Raw genomic sequence first — 21432 nt, 5'->3', positions numbered from 1 at the left:
AAAAATTGTCATATTTTTCTATTTCATAATATAGAAAATTACCCTCATTCACAATCTAGAAAACGAGAAATCTTAAAATTAAGATTTCATTATCTTAAAATTCACGATTAAAATGGAATATCGATTAATGTGAATGAGTTAATTCAATTCAACCCAAAACAACTTGCTAAGTACCTAAAAAATACACTATAATTAACATAACATAATGTCTTTAGTTAAAAAAAATAAATATCAACTTAATATTACATACAAAGAAATCGATCGAAGAAAAAGTCGATTCTGAATTGCGTTCTCTATTTTAAATCTGTGCTGACAGTGACAGCTACAGAATTGTCTAGAATGTCGTTTGTGCGTACCTACGTGATTTGTGATTTGAGTGTTTCCCGTTGTTTTATTGATATTTTCCTTCTTTCTATTTGACTTCTGATATTGCTAAAATTGTACGATCATTATCGTACAACAAAAAAACAATCGCATTTCAGAAATCAGCTGTTTTAATATAGATTGTTGCCCATATATTGCATAACCTCAATTTTACAAAACCTCCTAAAACTCTGCTTTCGGATTGCAAAACTCCTCAAATTCTCAGTGATACTTTTTAAATTTATAAGCTATTTATTAACACCAATTTCATCCTTTTACTTCTTGGCCCAATAATGTATGAAAGGGTATCCGTCTCCTTTAATAGTTCTAGATAAACAGAATATCGAAAAAGTCGAAACATAAGTAATAAATAATATTCGTGGTATATTTTGACACAGTAGGCTTGAGTATATTGATGCCACTTTTTGTGGCGATAGGATTTGCAAAGTAAGTCGTAGAAAAAACGGTGGAACGAAAACGTTTCTTACGAACGATGAGAGATAATAATATATTATGATTGTTTTGTATGTTTGTATGAGGCAGTACTGGAACACCAACTGATATCGTTACACTTGTAAATGCGGACGAAGTCACGGGTAACAGCTAGTATTCAATAATCGATTAAGGTTTGAAGACGATACAAATAAACTCATATTTTCATATTCTTTATATAGTGATATTATAGCCATAATAATTGATGTCGCATTGAAAGAAAAGGTTTTATATGAATCCGAGCATTTAATTGTGTTTGTAAACTAATATAAAAACAATTACGCGGTCAAACAGCCGGGTAACAATAGTGAGTTCCTGTGTAAAGGTCACCAAAACGATGTGGTACGACTCACGCCGCGAACGATCTCTCCACACCGCAAACACGAGGATAACGCAAAACGAGGAAACAAACACGCATTTATTTTCGTCACCGCTCACATAGAGCTGCGTACAATAGGTCGATACTTATAGGTTTCTAGCTTCCTCAACGAACAACCAACTGAGATAACACAAGCTATTGATTTAAACTCTTGTTTATTTGGAAATACTAAAGTCAACCACATTAAGTACAATCTTACTGGTTACAGGGATATATGCGATTTTTTATGAAAAAGGAGGATAAGCGGGTCATCTGACGATATGTGATCACGGAAGATCAAAAATAATAAAACGTATCAAATAGCTCTCAAAACTGTCATCGAGAAGTACGAAATTATTAGGCAATGTTACTATTACGATAATGACAGCTCTTGAACACGATCAAATATGTTTAACGCCCAAAATTCGGCGGTTATCCATTTAAACGTGTTTTAGCTATATCTGCGTTTTGTTTGTGTAAGTGAAATACAAATCTTTGAACTCCTGATCAGGCGTTAACTTAGTTTAAATTGTTCTTAATCGCGTTTTATCTCACTGGTGAAATCAGCCCTACGAAACGCGATCAGACAAAGTAAACTTACCAGAGTAATTATATATTAATATTATGTAAATGCTATTTACTTTATGTAAAAAGAACAAAAAAATGCTGTATTTCCTATTATCAACTTTGTCTAGAGTCACTTCTGACGTGTATTCTTAAGCACACGTCGTTTAAATATCAGAAAGGTCAAACTACTTGGTGTTATTTGAAAACCAACCCATGTATTTATGTAATACGAACATTCGTCTTGGAAATGCGTATCCACTTTTGGAGGTGCGAGTATGTTTTGAGCTATGTCAAATCGGTTTAAAAGTATTGTAGCCGTTTGCTTAGTTAATAAAGCAACCATCTTCTTACAATGTATTATTATGATTATATAAATGCATCAATGTGAATTAAAAATATATAGGCCAACTATCTTCATGGACGTGACTTCGCGGTAAATATGTCGCGGTCCTTGGGGATCTACGATCTGTTAAGAATTTTGAGATGAAATAAATTTCCTTTTCTATAAACCTGATAACGACTACGTTATTTTTTTAATGATCGGAACAATAGTTAAGATGGTTTAGCTTGTCAAACAAACCAACAAATTAAAGCCACATTTGCATTTATAACATATTTTGAAGTATCTTCACATTACTATCAAACATTTCTAACAAGATTAGACTGCGTACATCTGAAATAATGAACTAAATAACAAAACAGAAACCTTAAGCGAATCTATTGTCACTGATTTTGATTGACAAGTCTTAACAGTCTGGGTTGCACCAACTAACATAAGCTATAACAAACTTGTTAAAGTATCGGTTAAACAAAAAATGAGTTGCACCATTTGAAAATTTTTAGATAATCATAACAGATCATAACTTTTACTGTCAACCGTAACCGTCCTATCTTCACCGGTTAAAGCTTTTGTTAATGTTACATAGCTAAATAGCGACCTGTTAAAAGTTTCAAATATATATTCGTTATTGACTTGGTATTTCACTTAAACTATGCCAAGGAATACGATGGTGCAACACAAAACGCAGTCTATGTTAAAGCCAGTGTTACTGTTAAAGTTAAATTTAACTTAAACCTACAACAGCTAATATGCTGCAACCAAGCCTTAGTATTTTAATATTGTTTTAACTAGCTAACGCAAGCATTGACAAATCAAAAGTGGGTGCAAGGTTGTTGTTGTCGATATACATGTTGTCGATACACTAATCTAAGTATATGTTTGAAACTTTAAACTCTATATTTGCGTATATCATGGATGTCAAGATAAATGCATACGTAAATTCACCCGGAAATTACAGCGTAGAGTTAATGAGCAAGACGACATTACGTTGATTAAACCGTAGATTAGCAAACAATCCCGCATTATTGGCTACAAAACACTTCGCAAAGTTATGACTATAAAATACAGTTATGATGAAGGATATTATGAATGTATTATTATCTTAAGGCACACAACACATTCCATCTTTTAACTCTAAAATTGATGTCACAGTGCCCCGGTGTTTCGATTTTTTTTTGGGCTGTTTGATTCAGAACATAGTGCTATTGTCAACTTTGGTATTATATTTCTAATTTTGTTTTTCGGAGTGATAACTTTAAAATGAAACTTTAGTTAAGGCTTTTTTCAGATTTAAGAATTCTAAAACAATATACCGTCGCGCTGGCGCTGTTGGGACAGTTATTTTTTGTTTTTGTAATTTGTGTTATTTTTTTAAATAGTGTTTTATTATTTTTCTCTAACCTATGTAACTCTATTTAATTTGTATTATTCTGTGTGGTTTTGTTTTTTTTTTATTATAAAGTTTTCATTTATTCATTTAAATAATCATAAACATAATAACATATGAAGCTTCAAAGAATAATAGCAGTAGATATAATTATGAATAAAAAAACCGAAAAAATATTGGTACATTTCGAGCGAGGATCATACCGTAGGTTGCGTGATTAGAGAAAATTGTTCTAGCTATTGCATCAGTGACATTTTTTAGTTAAGTTAATCTTTCATAAACACAAGAAGTTTTAGATTTTGTGAATGATTACAATTTATTAACCATTACTTAAGTGTCATTACTGACTAACGACAGTCGATGCCGTCTGTCTGTAAGAGGATTCAGCAAATAATTATTGTTAAAAAAAAATTAATTGTACTTAAATTCTTTTCTGAAATTAAGGCTTTTAATATTATTATCATTATATACTATGAATATTTTTTATATGAAAAGTGAAAAAAATTAAAATATTCCAAATTAATCTGAAACATATACACACTTTTCAATATTCATATCTCACACCAGACTCATACAAACATAAAAACTTAAAAGATAATGATATCGGTATTAATTATTATGCATCAAATTTTACGCACAACAACGGGTATTGTAAAAACAAGTATCATGTAAAAATATTTGTTAAATAAGCATTTTAACACGAATTCGTAAAAAATATGCTAAAGCGTCAGGGTCAGTCGATGAACAATAAATATTGTTTGTGATTAAAAAAATTTGATTTTAAACACAAGGTTAAACCAGTGGGAGGCTCCTTTGTACCGGATGCCCGCTAGATTATAAGTACGACAACGGCGCCTGTTTTTGCCGTGGAGCAGTAATGTGTAAGCATTACTGTGTTTCGTACTGAATGGCGCCGTAGCTAGTGAAATTACTGGGCAAATGAGACTTAACATCTTATGTCTCAAGGTGACGAGCGCAGTTGTATCGCTCGTCACCTCAGATTTTTTTAGATTTTCAATAATCTTGATACGACCTGCCCATGTTCTCATGGCGTATCAATGACCATCAGCTGAACGTCCTGCTCGTCTCGTCCCTCTTAAAAAAAAACCACAAGGGCCCTTAGAAGTAAATAACTCTAAGTAAACTAACAATAGAATACAAAGTTCCTCAATTTTAGCATTCGCAACACATGATGTAATGACCCTACTATTACCTTTTTTTATAGAAAAAAATGCCTAGAGAAGCAAGACGTTCATCTTAAGGTAAGTGATACATCCTGACCAATACAATACAGTGCCGCTCAGGTTTCAGTAAAACACAAAATTCAAAGATGCGATCGTCACTGTATGATAAGAAATAGAAATATATTTATTTCACACAGGGAATGAAAATAACATAACATATTGCAACAACACTTGGTAAACGTCAGATCGTAAAGGGGCCTTGACATGGGGAGAAGGAGTGATAAGAAACTCCCAGCCCAGCATTACTTAATATATATAATATTATACAAGTTTAGGTGGCCTACGCAGAACCAGAGAACCATGCATCATTATACTTTATATAATACTATACAATTGAGTAAATCTTTTTTTTAAATGAATATAAGGGACGAGACGATCAGAAAGTTCAGCTGATGGTAATTGATACGCCCTACCCATTTCAATGCAGTGCTCGGGATTTTTGAAAAACCAAAATATTCTGTGTGTCACTACAGTTGCGCTCGTCACCTTGAGACATAAGATGTTAAGTCTCATTTGCCCAGAAATTACACAAAATCTTTATTGTCAAAGACATTTTATGTATTTCTTGAATGTGTGCTGAGTGAGTCCTAGTATAATGTCTGTTATTTCATTTTAGTATTAAGGCCAAGAGTAAGCAGAAAACACGCAAACATGGTGTTTTTAGGCAAGTTTTGTGGTGAAAGTATAGCATTTCGAGCTATGAACACTACTTAATCCTGTTACACATATCCTTAAGTCTTATTTGTAGGTTGCTAATGCTTGCTGTTGGTTATAGTTAACAATGCCGAGCCTTTTTGAACTACCACTTTTCTTTGAAGTTAAACAAGTTTTTTGGCATGGCGTGACGCATTTTTTTGGTACTTATCTCAGAAAAGTTATTCTTATAGCTTGTCATTTTTTGTGTAGGTTCATTTATTCAGATAAGTAGTGAATAACGAGGATTGTAAGCATATAAACTGTTTTCCACGCAAGAATTTTTAAAATATTGGCTTTGTTACATAGATGGCGGGCCGGCAGCCGTGAACTCATATCGCTCAAGGTCGCTGACATTTAGTGTCGCCTTAAATACCAAGACATATGAAGGAGCCATTAGCTCTTGGTAACTTATTGATTGTTCACTCTAGCTAGCTTAGTAATTTCAGGCTAAGGCGTCCTACAAATCCAAATACAAATAGTGATGCACACTACTTGACGGCAAAAAGAAGCGCTGTTATTTCGCCAGTATATTGTGCTGAAAACATCGCTACTGGTCAACTTTCAATAGTAACTGGCATACCTCTAAATTAGCAAAATATGAAGGAAAAATTCGGTATCATCTTCAGCCATAAATCGTTCACTGGCGGACAAACGCCTTCCCCCAAAGATTTCCACGGCGATCGGTCCTGTGCCCTCATCCAACGTATTCCGGCGATCTTGACCAGATCGTCAGTCCATCTTGTAGGGGGCATCGCAAAATAAAAAAATCAAATCATATCATCTAAATCGCCAACGACTACGCGGCTCTTTAGACGATGATCACCCACAATTTGAAATAACAGAGAAATCACAGAGCTATGCCAATTTTAGGACTCTCTACCTCCTAATTTTAAATAAATATTTCTTTAAGCATATACACAAACATATTCCCAGATGGCGGAATTCAAAATGGTGGATTCCATGATGGCCGCTATGCAAATTAAAAAGTTTTCATTTACAAAAGTGTTTCAACTCGTAGGAAGGTACGAAATCGTTTAAGTCGAAAACTCTTGTCTCATCATCATAAATAAATAAGCAATTTACTGATTTTAAAATTGATATCCTCGACAACAATACACTCTGTTAATAAAAGACTATAAAACACGGCGATAATGCCGCCATAAGATTGTAATATTAAACGTTATTGTTGAGTGTGAGTTGATTTCATATAAATAAAATAAAATAATTAATATTTCTATTAATTTATCTCGACGATTCGCTTTCCATGCAATAAGCGTCGTCACAGGCGACTGGAGTTCACATGAGGTGATACACTATTATAATATCTTAATATATAGTAAATTCTATTAACACGAATTTTATTAATATGTAATCACCTCACATACAACAACAAATATTAAAAACTTCTTCTCTCTCACAAGCTTTGCTTTTCTATACGATCGTGTATTGTAAGTATATAGGTGTAAGTACGGCAGATTAGTCCACGAGCCACGTGCATTAGTCGCCCTACTTAGCATACCTTGTTCTACGCATGAGCATCGGGTCACAAACCACGATTAGGCGTATTAGCTAACACACATCACAAACTCCATTATCCGAAGTGCATAAAGTACAATTTACCTTGTCTCACTAAATGAGTAATAATCAACAAACGCACCGCAAAATTTTCGCGTTTATCCGTGAAACAGTTTAAAGAGCCGGCTTAATCAGTTTCGGGTTACGTTACGACACAGTGAGTTAATGTTTTTCAGCTGTATTGAACAAGAGGGTCAATGTCGCTTTCCAGTTTCCACCTCGACCGAGCTGTTGGTTATTTTGTGAATCTAACAAGGATGGCTGTTAGAAACGCTGAAAAATAATTGCGCAATCGATTTCAATTCAAGTGTATAAGGTCACAACAGCACATCGATAATCTATAATACTTATATTATAAAGAGGAATACTTTGAGAGGTTGTAGGGGGCAATGTCTGGATCTACTGAACCGATTTTGGAAATTATATTACCGGTAGAAAGCCGCGTTACATGTGGCTTTCATAGGCTATATATTGACCCGAAAAGTGAAAAGGCTTTTTCATGTTAGTCTGATTTGCAAGATCAGAGAAAAAACAAAATGTTTCTTACGAGTGATGCCTTAACGATGATATATGCCATATGGAGTCGCGGGTAACAGATTGTAAATAATAAAACGATTCATACAAGTGGCCAGTAATATAACAATATACGTGCAAGCGCAATTGAATTCCAAGACACGAGTCCAACAGAGTGAAATTTGATAAGGCACGATGAGGCATCGTGTCGTACGATACATTCCTTACGATTTTTCGCTATGAGGTAACTGATAAGAGTGATAAGTGATAAGCGAACCTGGGATGTGGTAGGGAGTCGGGTTCGATGGTGGGAGCCAGTAGGCGGCGCTAATAGGCGGGTAGTTGGTTCTTCCGGCCGCCTTAGCGCGGGCTCCGTTAGCCTCTCCTCGCATCCTTCACAACACAACACTGAACAACACAACACACTCTCACAGCGACAACATCGCGCGTCCACCTTCAACAAGTCTCGTGACAAAACTAAACACATAGAACAGTGTAAGGTGCGCGCGCGCTGACGGCCGATCAGTCATTCTTCGCCTGTGTCACCTCGGATACTCACCCCCCCCCCCCTGCCCCCCGGCCTAATGAGCTCCGTCCTGTTAGCGTCACGTCTACGTCGTCCACACTCCACATACGGGAGACGACATTGCGGATTCATCATCCTTCATAGTATATTACACGGGAGTGAGCTGCATATATATTATCTCCAGTAGTTCTACGCTTAACTGATACAATTACTGCAATGTCCCAATTTTGTCTATACGTTGTGTTGTCGAAATTTTTCTAGCGTTACTACACTTTTATTATTTAAGTCAAAGACAAATAAACATTATTCAAATACGTTTAAGCAAAGCGCTATTAAATTGTAATTATAAATATTTAATTTTAATCACTGAATATACCATATTATTATATTCGGAAAAAGTAGAGTTCGTGAGGAGAACATACAATAAACTTAAATAACAATTAATTAGTTTATAAGGTGATGCATCCTAAATATGAATCATGTTCAAAGTTAAAAGAACGCAAGTGATTCATTCAAAGTTATTTACTGAATCATCAAACGTATAATTTTATTTATTTATTTTTAATGTAAGTAATGCCTATTTTTTGATTTAAGTAGCGACATGTTTTCATACAAAAAATTTCATTAATGCACATTACGAGTAATAGATACCCATGATTGGATGAGAAAATGTACAAACACATAAATGAACAGTGCAAACACTCCCAAAATGACACGAAAACTGACTTTCACTTCTGACTTTTACGTTTGTTAGTAATACTTAAGACTCTATCTAAAGACGAATGTAGAGCTATATGTTAACAACACACGATTTTTACTCTCGTCTTTAGGGTTCCGTACCTGTCTACTGAAAGAAACATATGGAATAAGCCTGCGTGTATCTTTTGATGATAAGTGGTGAGTATTTCTGGCCTTTTAGTAGGGCTTCTGTGTCACATGGCCTGACCATCCTCCTCTCTTCAAATATTAGAGTTCTCTCTTCCTCAATTAAAAGTATCCTATTTCATATCTCACAAGAAAAATTGGGTTACCTTAGTGCCTATTTTTGTATTTTCTAAAAATAAAACTACTTTCATAATGATAAAAAAATTAAATATTAAAAAAAAATAGCTTAAAGAGAACTCTAGGCTTAGAAATGGGGTAATATTCAAGCATTTTGCGAACGGAACTTAATTTTTTTTGCATAATTTTATATTTATTACATTACTATCCAATCATGTATTTATGAATCACAAAGCTTTTTATGGCATTTTCATAGGAATACGCGTGTCAAATTTCACTTTATAAAAACTGAAAATAAATGTTTTTTATTATTGATACTATCTATCGTTCAAATCATTTAAAAATCCCTAATTCAAAATAACTTATTATTAAGGTGAGAATGATATTTCAACAGCGTCTACAGCCTAACATGCAAGTTTGTTTATGTACTATATAGTATGTGTGTGTGCGTGTATATTTGAGTTTGTGTGTGACGGAAGAGGACGTTGCGTCTGCGGCGGTATTGTCACTAAATGCCATGTTTAATATTCATACAATGCGTCTTCGATACAATAAGGTGCGCATGCCTTTAATATCATACGCAATAAACAATAAGATCATTAACATAACTCAATTAAATAACAATGCGGCCTGGCTTTCATTATCTATCATTGCGTTAATTTTTCATTAATTTTTTGATAAAGTGATGGTAAACACTTTAAATTTAGCTTTTTTCGGTTTGTTTGTAATATAATATAATAAGTTGGGTTGTAAAATAAGAAAAAAGTACAAGCACCATCCACGAAATTCATAACTCACTTTGCTGATAATTCTTTTACAATCATGAAAACAGTAAGGTTCATATTTGCACGAAAAAGATTGTATGGACAATTGGTGGACTGTCACTGTGCTGTGTAATAAAATAACAGTTAAAACAGTTAAAAGTTTTAGTTAGGTAATGCATGTTCACTCGAATTTCGACCTACATGCTTATAAAAAGGTGGGTCACGATTCAATTTTGTCGATAGTACATAAAGTACCTATAGTATGATTATTAAGTATATCTTAAATGTAAAAACGTATTTTGTCGACTTTCTAGCCGATCCTTTTGAAAACTAATGCATCATTTTAATGGAACTTGACTATTATAATATAATCAAGCCATCACATGGCTTTGTTTCCATAACTGCGCAAGACAACGCGCACCAAGCTTTTAAGAAACCTCATATTATTCAAACAACAACTCCTCTTATCAAGTAAAACGAGAGAAATTCAAGAATCCCAAACAAACACAAAGGTACGCACATAATTCCTTACATCGCGTTCTCTAGTTCACTAGTTTCCAAAGTAATCCAAGCCTCATGTTCCAAACAAAATAATGTTAGAGCCAGCAAAGTTGAGCAATACATTATTCATCGCGTCGACTATTCTTGCAACCGCACTGTATTCAAACGCTCTTATAAATGGAATAATATGAATGACAATTGTTTAAGTTATTCAATAAGGACGCGCACACACCGTTGTACATAATATAGTAAACGTTATTCTTAATAACTCACCTCTATAAATAATTTACTTGGTTATGTCTTTGATGTCGATTGTATTTAAAATTACATTCGTATTGTCATTTCGCTTTGTGTTTCAATATTATGTATTCCGAAAATGCAACAATTTGATCTATGGTTCAAAAGATAAAAAAATACTGCCACCAGCGCCACCTATCAGACACTAACGTAAATATTTTCGTCCTAGTTTTCAAGTCAAACAGAGTGGCAATGAGTTTCTTGCCACTTCTTCTCGCTAGAGCTCAACCTATTCCGAAGTGGTGGTAAATGTAAAAAAAAAACAAAACTTTTAACATTCTTAAGTGTAATTTCCTTGGCCCACATGAATAAAATGATTTTGGTTTGATTTCATTTGTCATGTCGTCCTCTATAATATGTATTTTCTTATTTGCATTTGTATCTGTATTTAATTACCTTCTATTTAGAGAAGTATTATTAAATTGTTATTAATTTCAGAACCATTTATATTTAATAACCTACTACTTTTACTATTAATAACCTATATTATAGTCACTCATTACGATGGTGCATTCTTAAAGTATAAAGAAGATATTTTGCCGCCACCTAGTGGCAAGTCATACCGTAATGCATAATGCATGAAATGCTCCATGTTTGATCACATAATAATATAATTATTACATATTATAATATACCAGTTTTCCTGCAGATCGGCTAACGATATAAAAGTTGATTTGCTGCAACGCCATCTGGTGGCATGCATTATTTAATAATAGCATTGAAACCTTTTCCATGAAATAGCAATTTGAAATACAAACAGAACAAAGTCAGTAAAATGTTGTAGCACCGCTCAAAGCACAAACAAACAATGATTTTGATTTATAAGAAGAAGAACAACTAATATACCTTACCCTTTTATAATAATATAGTTTGTACATTTATCTGTATTTTTCAATCAAATGTTTAATTTTAAACGGCCCTCTAGTAAATCTAGTTCGGTCCATTTAGACATCCGAGGATACCAAAATTCGCACTCAGCTGAAAATTTGTAGTATTGTTCATAACAACATTGTAAATGAAATCTTTAAAACGCGCTAAGTACTTACACTACCGTCCACATTATGACGAATACAATTCTTTAAAATTTTTGAATCGTTATATCTCAGAAACGGGGGCTCTTATGTAAAAAAGTATGAATAACTATCTGCTCGACAATTATGTTCTTGGCTAACTTTATAATAAAACTTACCATTTCGTTGAAAATCGCGAAAAACCAGTTTTTGTGACCTTTGATCCCGAGTAATTTTTTTTCCCGGTATCCGATCCACGAGGACTTAATAGATTTTATTTACAATGGGTGGTAGTTTGTGACTTTCATTAAGTGATATCACATCCTATTTTGAATAAAAATATTTGAATTAAAGGATCAGATCGCAATTTTTGACAGCTTTCATTTATCTGTCATCAAATAATCTAAATATTCCTTAAGCATATGATCTATCCGTTAGACACATCTTAGACAACCTTCGTCTCGTGCCTAAGCAATGTCTAAAGATTGTTGAACGATAAACAAAGAAAGACATAGATGTGTAATAATAGTTTTTAAAATTAAGTGTTCTACACAATATTATGTTTAACTTTCCACCACTTGTCAAACAACCTTTTTCGTGCAAAATATAAAAGTGATTTTATAATTTTAAAAGGATTATCAGCAAAGTGGATCATGAATCAATTTTGTCGACGATACAATCTACAACGTGTGTGCTGATGATCATAAGGACAAAATTATACATGATTCAATAATAATAATGTCTCCTACAGAATCAGAATAAACCGACAGACAGATGAAACCAAGGGGGCAGAATCATTTAGCTATAAAGTGACTGGAAAAGCTTCATTTAGTCGTTATTAAGATCAACGAATAATTCTGTGAGTATGATTGAACTATTTTTAAAAGCTAAAAAACTATATTAAATGTTTTGATGTAATACGATTTTTTTAATTTCTTTGTTATCGAATATTTGGAAAGATGAGTTAACATAGTGCCAACTGATGGTATGTGATTACCATGACCCAAAGGACATCTTATAACGCGTCGTATAAATGTACCTACATGTGAATTCGACAACAGATAACACATTGGTAAGTAGCGGGTAAGGATCGATCCAGAGGTCCAGAACTTTTATCTAAGGAAACGTACACCTATTATTAATATTACTCGCCCACCAAGCTGAATGTAAACTCAAAAAAGACATAAAATCTTAGCTATGAATCAAACTTACCGTTTCTATTTTCACTGTCAGCTGGCTTCATTTGTATTGGATGATGCATCTGAAACAATAAATATAATTTAGATTTTAAATACTATGGAATAGCCAAAATGCAGAGAAGCTATACCAGTGGGAAGTTCCTATGCACAGGATGCCGGCTAGATTATAGGTACCACAACGGCACCTTTTTCTACCGCAAAGCAGTAATGTGTAAGCATTAATGTGTGATGGTCTAAAGGGCGCCGAAATTACTAGGCAAATGAGACTTTACAACTTCTCACAAGGTGACGATCGCAATTGTAGTGCCGCTCAGAAATTTTGGGTTTTTCAAAAATCCTGAGCGGCAGAGAATATCAATTTCCATCAGCTAAACATTCTGCTCATCTCTTCCCTTATTGTCATAAAAAAAGCAAAATAAAAATAATATTAATATTAATAATATGTAATGAAATGTCATTGACAAAATTATTATTATAGCGAATACAATATAGGTACTTCTAAGTTCGAAAAAATATTGATTCCGGATAATTAATCACCAACACATATGTATACTTAAACTATCTCAGAAACACGCTGCATGTTATGGCATAAGTTTTTTTTTTAATTCATTTATTCCAGTAGCCTTTACAAGTTTCATGAGTACAGTCTGCCAAACTACGTAAGTAGTTTGTCGGCAGCAGCTCTCGTGCAAAGATAATATTAACAATAATAACTATAATACTAACTATACTATTTACAATAAAACTAAATTTACAGTATTAACCTAAAACTACTATTAAACCTTATGTACAGCATTAAACTTATTTCGTATTTGTAAATTAACACGGCAGTATTACTCGGATTGGTTAAGTAGTTTTTGAACTATAACCAAAGGTAAAAACCAACTCTCCATTTATTAGTATAGATTCTATTGATAGACTATAAGTTCCTGGTACAACATTCCAATGTATTCCAATAATTTGCGAGCGCAAAATAAAACTATTTCAATCAAAGACTTCTCAGTAAAATCTAAATGCCATTCCGACAGAAGAGCCTAAAATTAAAACCTTCAAAAGTCTGATGAAGGTGATATTCATATTATATTTTGTAGATTTTTGTTTATATATCAATAATTAGTGTATTTAACAGATGCAGTTGTCATAAACGTCCTTATGCTGTGGCACTAACCCTTTGTCGTTGTCTCACCACAATAGTTATTGATTATTAGTATCAAAAATATATTAGGTACAATAAATAAAAATGGCCAAGATTTAAATACGACATTCATTTATTAAAATAACTTGTACATACAGAGTAAAGAATGTTTCTGGGATAAAGCTAAATTTTATTTCTACGTGGTAGTGCCACGCCCGACAACTACAACATACTGATTGACCACCGAGATCGTCGCAGTGGACAAACGATCGCCGTCACGTCAACTTGTTCTCGGTCACAGATAATTTCGTTCTCGGTGACGTCGAGGTCACGGTGGCGGTGGACAAGGAGCCTTAAGCTTTTTTTTATGGAAAAACGTGGACAAACGTGCGTACGGGTGTTAAATGATCACCGCGCCGCCCACATTCTCCCGCATCACCAGTTGAATTACAGGAGCGTTGCCAGCATTTAAGGAAGGTACGTGCGTTTTTTTAGGTCCTCAGGTCGTATCGTCCCGGAAACACGACACAAGGTCGCTCATTTCACAGCTTTTGGTATGAGGAAAAAAGTTCCCTGAAAACCGCAATATGGAATAATATCCTAATTTGTGGCATATTGTGCGCAGTTAGAATTCGGCGGCAGCAATCAGCAAACAGCTCTTAAGGCTGATTTACACGTATCAAGTTGACTAAAAATTTACTAAATTTTAACTTAATTTTAAGTGACTTAACCCGTGTAAACAGTGAATTTAGTAAGAAGTTGCAAGTTAAAATTTAGTTGCAAGTATTGTTTACTTGCAACAAAATTTTAACTTGTTGGTAGAATAGAATTTTGTCTATTTTTCGGTTAAGTTGGTGGGCGTGGCTAATCACTTGACACGTTTGGACAGGCAAAATTTAGTTAAATTTAAGTGAAAAGCATAAGCTGGCGGAGTGATTGCAACGTAGTTCCTACTTAATTTATAAATAAAAATCTTTCGAAAATGTCGAAGTGGACGGAAGACACGACAATAAAATTCATTGAAGAATACATAAAGGACGATTGTTTATGGAATATTAAAAGCTTAAATTACAGAAATAAGCAAGCAAAACAACATCGTCTTGCCGCTATAGCGTCAGCCATGGCGATTGCAAATTTTGGTGTTAAAGAAGTTGAAACAAAAATAAAGAGTATTAGATCGACATATTACATATCTTGAGCGAATTAATGAGTTTAACTAGTTATTTAGTATTTTTACGTGTAAACGGTTACTTAAAATTAAGTCGCTTGAAATTTAGTTAAAATTTAGTTAAGACTTGGCAACTTAATACGTGTAAATCAGCCATTAGGAACACTCCCCTTGATAGATGTGATAGAAGACACACAATGAAGCGTCGTCTCTACGCAACGCCAATCCAGCCGTTCACAAAGCACTGGGGCCTTAAGCGTTATAGTAAATTAAAAATTGCCATTTTCATGATCGACAAGTAAGCAATTAAAGGTATTTTTAACCCACTGATAGCACCATCAGTAATTACTGTACAACGATGTTAAACTCGAAAACTATGATCGAATAAGGAAGGCAATACTGAAATATTGTTAGGTGACAGTTTCAGTTCGCACGTAGCCCGTATAATTATTTACACAACTCGATTCATGCACGAACACAAACAGTTCCAGCTATTTTAATTATTCGTAAACAATCGCCCTCGAGACTTGGATTGTATAAACAAGGGACGATCAATTGACAAAACCATCGAGTCGTCATTTGATAATTATTAACTGTTATTGCTACTTGAACCGTATAGTATTCAGCTGACCAAAGACACTTTTTTTCTTACTTATTAAAAAGTTTTAAGTCATGTACGGTCGTTTTCAATAATGTATCTCTAGTAACGGATACATTACGATGACCGTATAATGACAAGATCTTATATATCCATAGTTATGTCGAATATAGTTATAGTCGAATGCTTTATGTTATTAACTAAAACTAAGGATAGATAGGTTATTGAAAACGGCCGTTATACGTCAGATACACTTTGACAGCTATAAAACATCGTTTGTAAAAATTTAGTTTAGTCTATTTTGAGCAATGCACGCACACTAACACAAAGTATCATACAAATCGCGAGTGTAAGACGTAGCTTGTCAAGCATACTAAACTAATAAACCTGGCCTGTTTTCATCGGTTGTCTTACAACAAGCGACTATCTAGACGTATAGATTTTCAAAGTAAAAAGTAATATGAACTTGCCAAACGCCACTTGAAATGCACAAACAAAACTAATAAAGTTAAATTAGGATTTTGTTGTAATCAAACTATCTTAATAAACGCCAAACTCTCGAATTCTATACACAAAGAAGAGATTCAAGAGTCGGCTTGGTCATGTACACCTCTTTAAAAAAAACCGCAAAAATTAAAAAAAAATCTCAAATGGTTAAGTGGTATAGTGGGTAGTGTATGAGATTTAGAAGAACTCCATTTATGTTAAGGTTATAGAAAGTAATTATAAATAAATAAAGGGCATTTATTTCAGGCATAATAAGACCTATAGTTACAAAAAATATTAGACATTAAATTAAAATAAAATTAAGATTAAACAGACAGGTGTCAAAAAATAAGTACCCACTTCAGAGATAAAGCATGAAACTTTAACTATCCTTGATGGATAAGGAATTGACGAAATTATTGCTTCGCTAAAACATCACTTTACGTCCTTCCCGACTCCAGAATCTAAAATCAAATAGATAAATACGACCCGGTTATAATATATTATCTGTGGACCTGTTGTTGATGACGTCACATCCTCGCCTTGTTACGGTGTGCAAAACAAGCATCACTAGGATATAATTATTAATAAATAAACAAATATTTTTTTTTTCCATTTTATAGATTGATGTCAATGTGTTGTGTCGTGCTGCTGATTTTTATTATTATAATGATGAAAAATCAATAAAGAATCTGGGTCAAGTAAAACAGTATTTGTTTTTCTGGCAGTACTATTGCAACCGAGTATAGTTCTTGCTGTTTGCTTCGAAATAATTCATTATATATTTTATGTGACATCAATTTAACATGTTTATGCAAATTAAAACTTTGACTTTGACTTTAAATTAAAAGCTAACGCACACACTAACAAATAAAAATTAGTTTGGCATTATCGGGCTGTTAGGTCGTCTCTACGCTATTATATTCTACGTAAATGTACTATACAAAAAAAATCCACTGACACTTCTATCAAATTTTCATGGATATGTACCGAACTTGCACAACACAATCTAAACAAAATCAAGTAACAATATCAAATCCACTTCGTTTGTCTAATTTACGTATGAGATTTGCAATCCGATTTTTGAACAAATCCGCACCGTAAATTGTTTCAAACGAATGTTGAAACACAAACAAAATATTTCCAATAAAACTTTTGGCAGATTTTGTAATTTGTTAACCCGGATCGAAGGGCTGTAATCAAGTTATCTTTAGTAACAACTCTGTATATTTTACATATTATGTATTTGTCTATTCTTAATGTTTTAAATTAACTTCGACAAAAATCATCTCCTCAATCAACAAGGAACATTCATATTAAATAATAGAACATTAAAAGAAAATTAAGTTCAAATACGGATAGAATCAAATTGTTGTCATATTGATACCATCATATTAATCTGTATGCATTTTAATGTATTGTTAGTTAAGGTTAATTAAATATGTATAAATTCCACTGTAAATTATTCGGATCGGGTTTTTCACTTAGAAGTTGTGACGGGTTTAATAATTTTCAAATCCTCAAATATCAAGGTTTGAAACAACTGTCCTGCGTTAAGTCTGTAAACAATTACTAATTTACGTAAATAATAGTTTTTAAATTTGAAAATTTAAACACTAAGTATATTTTACAGCTATTATGATGCAACCCAGCCTTAGGCGGAAAACTGACACATTTTTTAATTAAAATAGTTTAACCTCATAATTAAGATGACGATGTCATATTAAAGTTTGTACTAACGAAACAGCTCTTAATTTACCAAATCTGATTAAATATTAAAGTGACATTTCACTAGCGGACAGAATTAATATAATGGATGACTCTCCATATTGGCTATCAATATTTCAAATAAACGTTCTATTTTTGTAATTTCACTATCCAGGAAAAATCTAGGCTAAGATACAACTATTTCCAGGCTCTGTAGGTCACTTAACTCACTTAAAAATTACTAAATTTACACTATATCTTCACTTTGGATTCTCATACTTTTTGTAATGTTTCTATATAGTATCTAATATTGAAACGCTTGTATATTTTAGTTTTTCAGTTGTAACATTTGAAAAGCGCTGTTTTTAAAGGATATCTTACATTATGGTTAATCATAATTAAATTAACTCTCAATTAATTAAACTTAATAAATATATAATATGTAAGGGGTATAATTTTTTAGTTGCCCGTCTAACTAAATAAAAAAACCTTATCAACGAGTAATATGATTCTAAATACTATGTGTCACTTGTAAACTATAAAGTTATTTCTTCATTTTGATGTGTATGTAGAAACGGTTGTAATGTTTGTAAAATATTGATATAACGCGTCTGTGACGTAACGACAGCATATACAATACGAAGTCGATACGTGTCGGACAAACGCATTTCTCTCTCCGGCTCTCTGGCGCGTCCGTCAACACGTGGTTTATTTTCATAGAGACGTCGAGTGACAATGTGTCACGCAGACACAACATTATGTAGAGCACATTACAATAATGTACATCTTATGTTTCACTACACAATTATCACAATATTCCTTTTCTTTGATTTGTATGCCTTAGTTACCGGTTACCTTCTTTTGAAATAACTAAAGTTTATAAAAATAATTATAGTTCATTATTTTTTCAGGCTAATGGCGATTATCATAGTTTTAGCAATGTTTTTTTGTATCCACATTAAATAAAGAACTCCAGTTTCATTCAGATATTACTTATTAGTTTGTTTGTTTTTTTTTTTCCAATTTGTTTCCGAGTCATGGATGTGTATTTGTAAAGTAAGTATTAAATATGCCGTTGTCTTGTACCCATAGAGTACAGGCTATGGCCTAGTTTGGGACATGATAATTTGTTAATTTCCATAGTATTATGTCCTATGATATATTGCTATGGGGCAACGCTGCCGATATTAATACAATATTTGTGCTGCAGACGAGGGCTATTCGCGCTATTTATAACCTAGGTCCTAGACAATCATTGAGAGCAAAATTCAAAGAAATTAACATCTTGACTGTTGCTTCTCAATATATTCTTGATAATTAAATGTATGTTCATAGGCACATAAGTGAATTTGCCAGAAACTGTCATAACCATAATGTTAACACCAGGAACAGACATAAACTGATGATGCCTACTACTCGGCTAAGTCGAGTTAGTAAGTCTTTTGTGGGGCGATGTATATGCTTTTACAACAAGATCAGATGTTCAAAACAAAAGCATAACGTTATTTAAAAGAATTGTTAAAAAACGTTTGTGTGCAAAAGGTTACTATAACATAAATGACTATCTTAATGATACCACAGATTGGGAATGGAGCGACCACCCTCAGGCTATTAAATAATAAGTTTAATTGTACAATGTTACTTTGTAAATGTTACTTATTAAAGTAACAATTATGTAAAACATATTTTTGATGAAAAAAAAAGCCCGCTGAGTTTGTTGCGCCCATTCTTCTCAGGCCTGAGGCATTCACTTTGGAATGGGTGGTAGTTTTTTTGACTTTCAATAAGTGATTTCACATCCTATTTTGAATAAAAAATATTTGAATTTGAATTTGTGTAGGAGTGTGTCAATTATGTGTATTATTATTATTATTACTACCTACTTTGTGCTTAAAATTTCGTTATCCTAAACTATATTATTATTTTTCAAGAAATGTATTTTATTGAATTTATTTTTTTTTTCATGTATCACGTATTTATAGAAACATTGAACTAAAAATTGTGTAAAATAATTAATTTTCTTTTTCTCATGTGCCAATGCTTTAAAAAAATTTAAAACCGAATGCAAATGCATTAAAAACTTTGAAGACAATATATTGTCAACATAAATTTAAACCAGAGAGATGTAGTAGTAGGTAATTCCTCTATGTCGCAGTAAATCAAAACTAGAAAGCATTAGTTATACATGGCTCTATGGCTGCTTAATCGACTTGAATGAACATTAAATATCAAGACAGCAGTAATCAACCAAAACAGATTCCCGCCAAATTCGACGCGAACAATTCACAACATAGTTACGCCAACTTTATAACATTGTAATAGGAGAGAGCGCGTTCATCCATGAATCACTCGCGAATTAGGAAGATCTCGTAAACTGGCTAACATCCCTTATCTAATTAGGGCCAGATGATCATCAATCACGGCTCGGCGTGGACAAACATTGTACAAAATGTACAATTTGTCACGTCACGCTCTAATCAGAGTCGCCTTGAATGCGCCATTACTAAAGGCAAGATTGAGAACGCTATGTGAGCTCTAAATGAACAAAGGGATTGCACACATCTATACGCAGTGTTTCGTATTGTTGCGGTACCCACGTGTTCATATATATAGGCACCCAGCAATGTTACGTTAATATAAAAACACAAGGTAAAATAATCGTTTCTTGTTAGTAAGTATAAATAAAAGATCTAGAACGTTCGAGACATTACTCAAATTTGACAAGGCAACTCTTGAGTTTGTGCTAAGTGGCGTAAATTATCATTGCATATTTTTTAATTGTTTAGTATTTTGATTGAAATTTAAATTAACGTGGTTTTATATAATACATGCCATAGTTACTGGGGAACGTTTCTAATTCGGATATATGAACGGATATAGTAAGGGTATTTATTTGAATGAATTTTAAAATAATATGTTGTAGTTTTTTTTTAAACCTTAGCTTATGATTGCTCCGTTTGGAATTTGTAATTCTTGTGAATACCACGTAAGATTATTTTAATAGAGGTTTTCATTTCCATACAGAGAAGAACAGCATGCTAACTGACTTTTTTTTTTGAAAATATGAGACGAGCAGGACATTCAGCAGATGGTAATACTTCTCGATGCCTCAAAGTATGGTTTATGTTTTCTTATATAAATTTAATGTTCTACTGTTAGTAAGTTCACATTGAAATATGAATCTCTATTTTATTATTTGTGATTATGAGATTATATGAGATTATGAATAATATTTGAGGATAATTTAAACACATTATTATTAGATTGTTCATTTTATATGGATATAATAGTTAATCAGTTACGTCATCACCATAGACGACAGTATCTTGGAACACCAGAAAAAAAATCCAAAATAAAAATAAATTGCATGCTTATAGATACCCATATTAAATCTTCGTGGAAACATGGCAAAATATTGTTTTTATTGTTATATTTGCTTAAGTTTTAAAATAAATTTTAAAAATTTAATCTTTATATTACAGACACTTTACTAATGACGTGATG

The 21432-nt window shown here is 32.9% G+C and overlaps 1 protein-coding gene across 8 annotated transcripts in view; it reads right to left on the bottom strand.

The window, feature by feature from the left end:
* Positions 1-21432, bottom strand: part of LOC126967981 (CUGBP Elav-like family member 2) — a 510078-nt gene that overhangs the window by 103221 nt on the left and 385425 nt on the right. For 7 of the 8 annotated variants that reach the window (XM_050812728.1, XM_050812724.1, XM_050812725.1 and 4 more), the window contains one exon: positions 12848-12896. In XM_050812728.1, the coding sequence (XP_050668685.1) occupies positions 12848-12896 (49 nt within the window). Of the gene's footprint in view, positions 1-7812; positions 8053-12847; positions 12897-21432 lie in introns of those variants that run through there. The other variant, XM_050812731.1, reaches the window with a different exon arrangement.

The sequence above is a fragment of the Leptidea sinapis genome, chromosome 14, assembly GCF_905404315.1.
Source record: "Leptidea sinapis chromosome 14, ilLepSina1.1, whole genome shotgun sequence".
Lineage (NCBI taxonomy): Eukaryota > Metazoa > Arthropoda > Insecta > Lepidoptera > Pieridae > Leptidea > Leptidea sinapis.
Note: the sequence above shows the minus strand (reverse complement) of the source record. Positions and strands in the feature narration are given on the sequence as shown.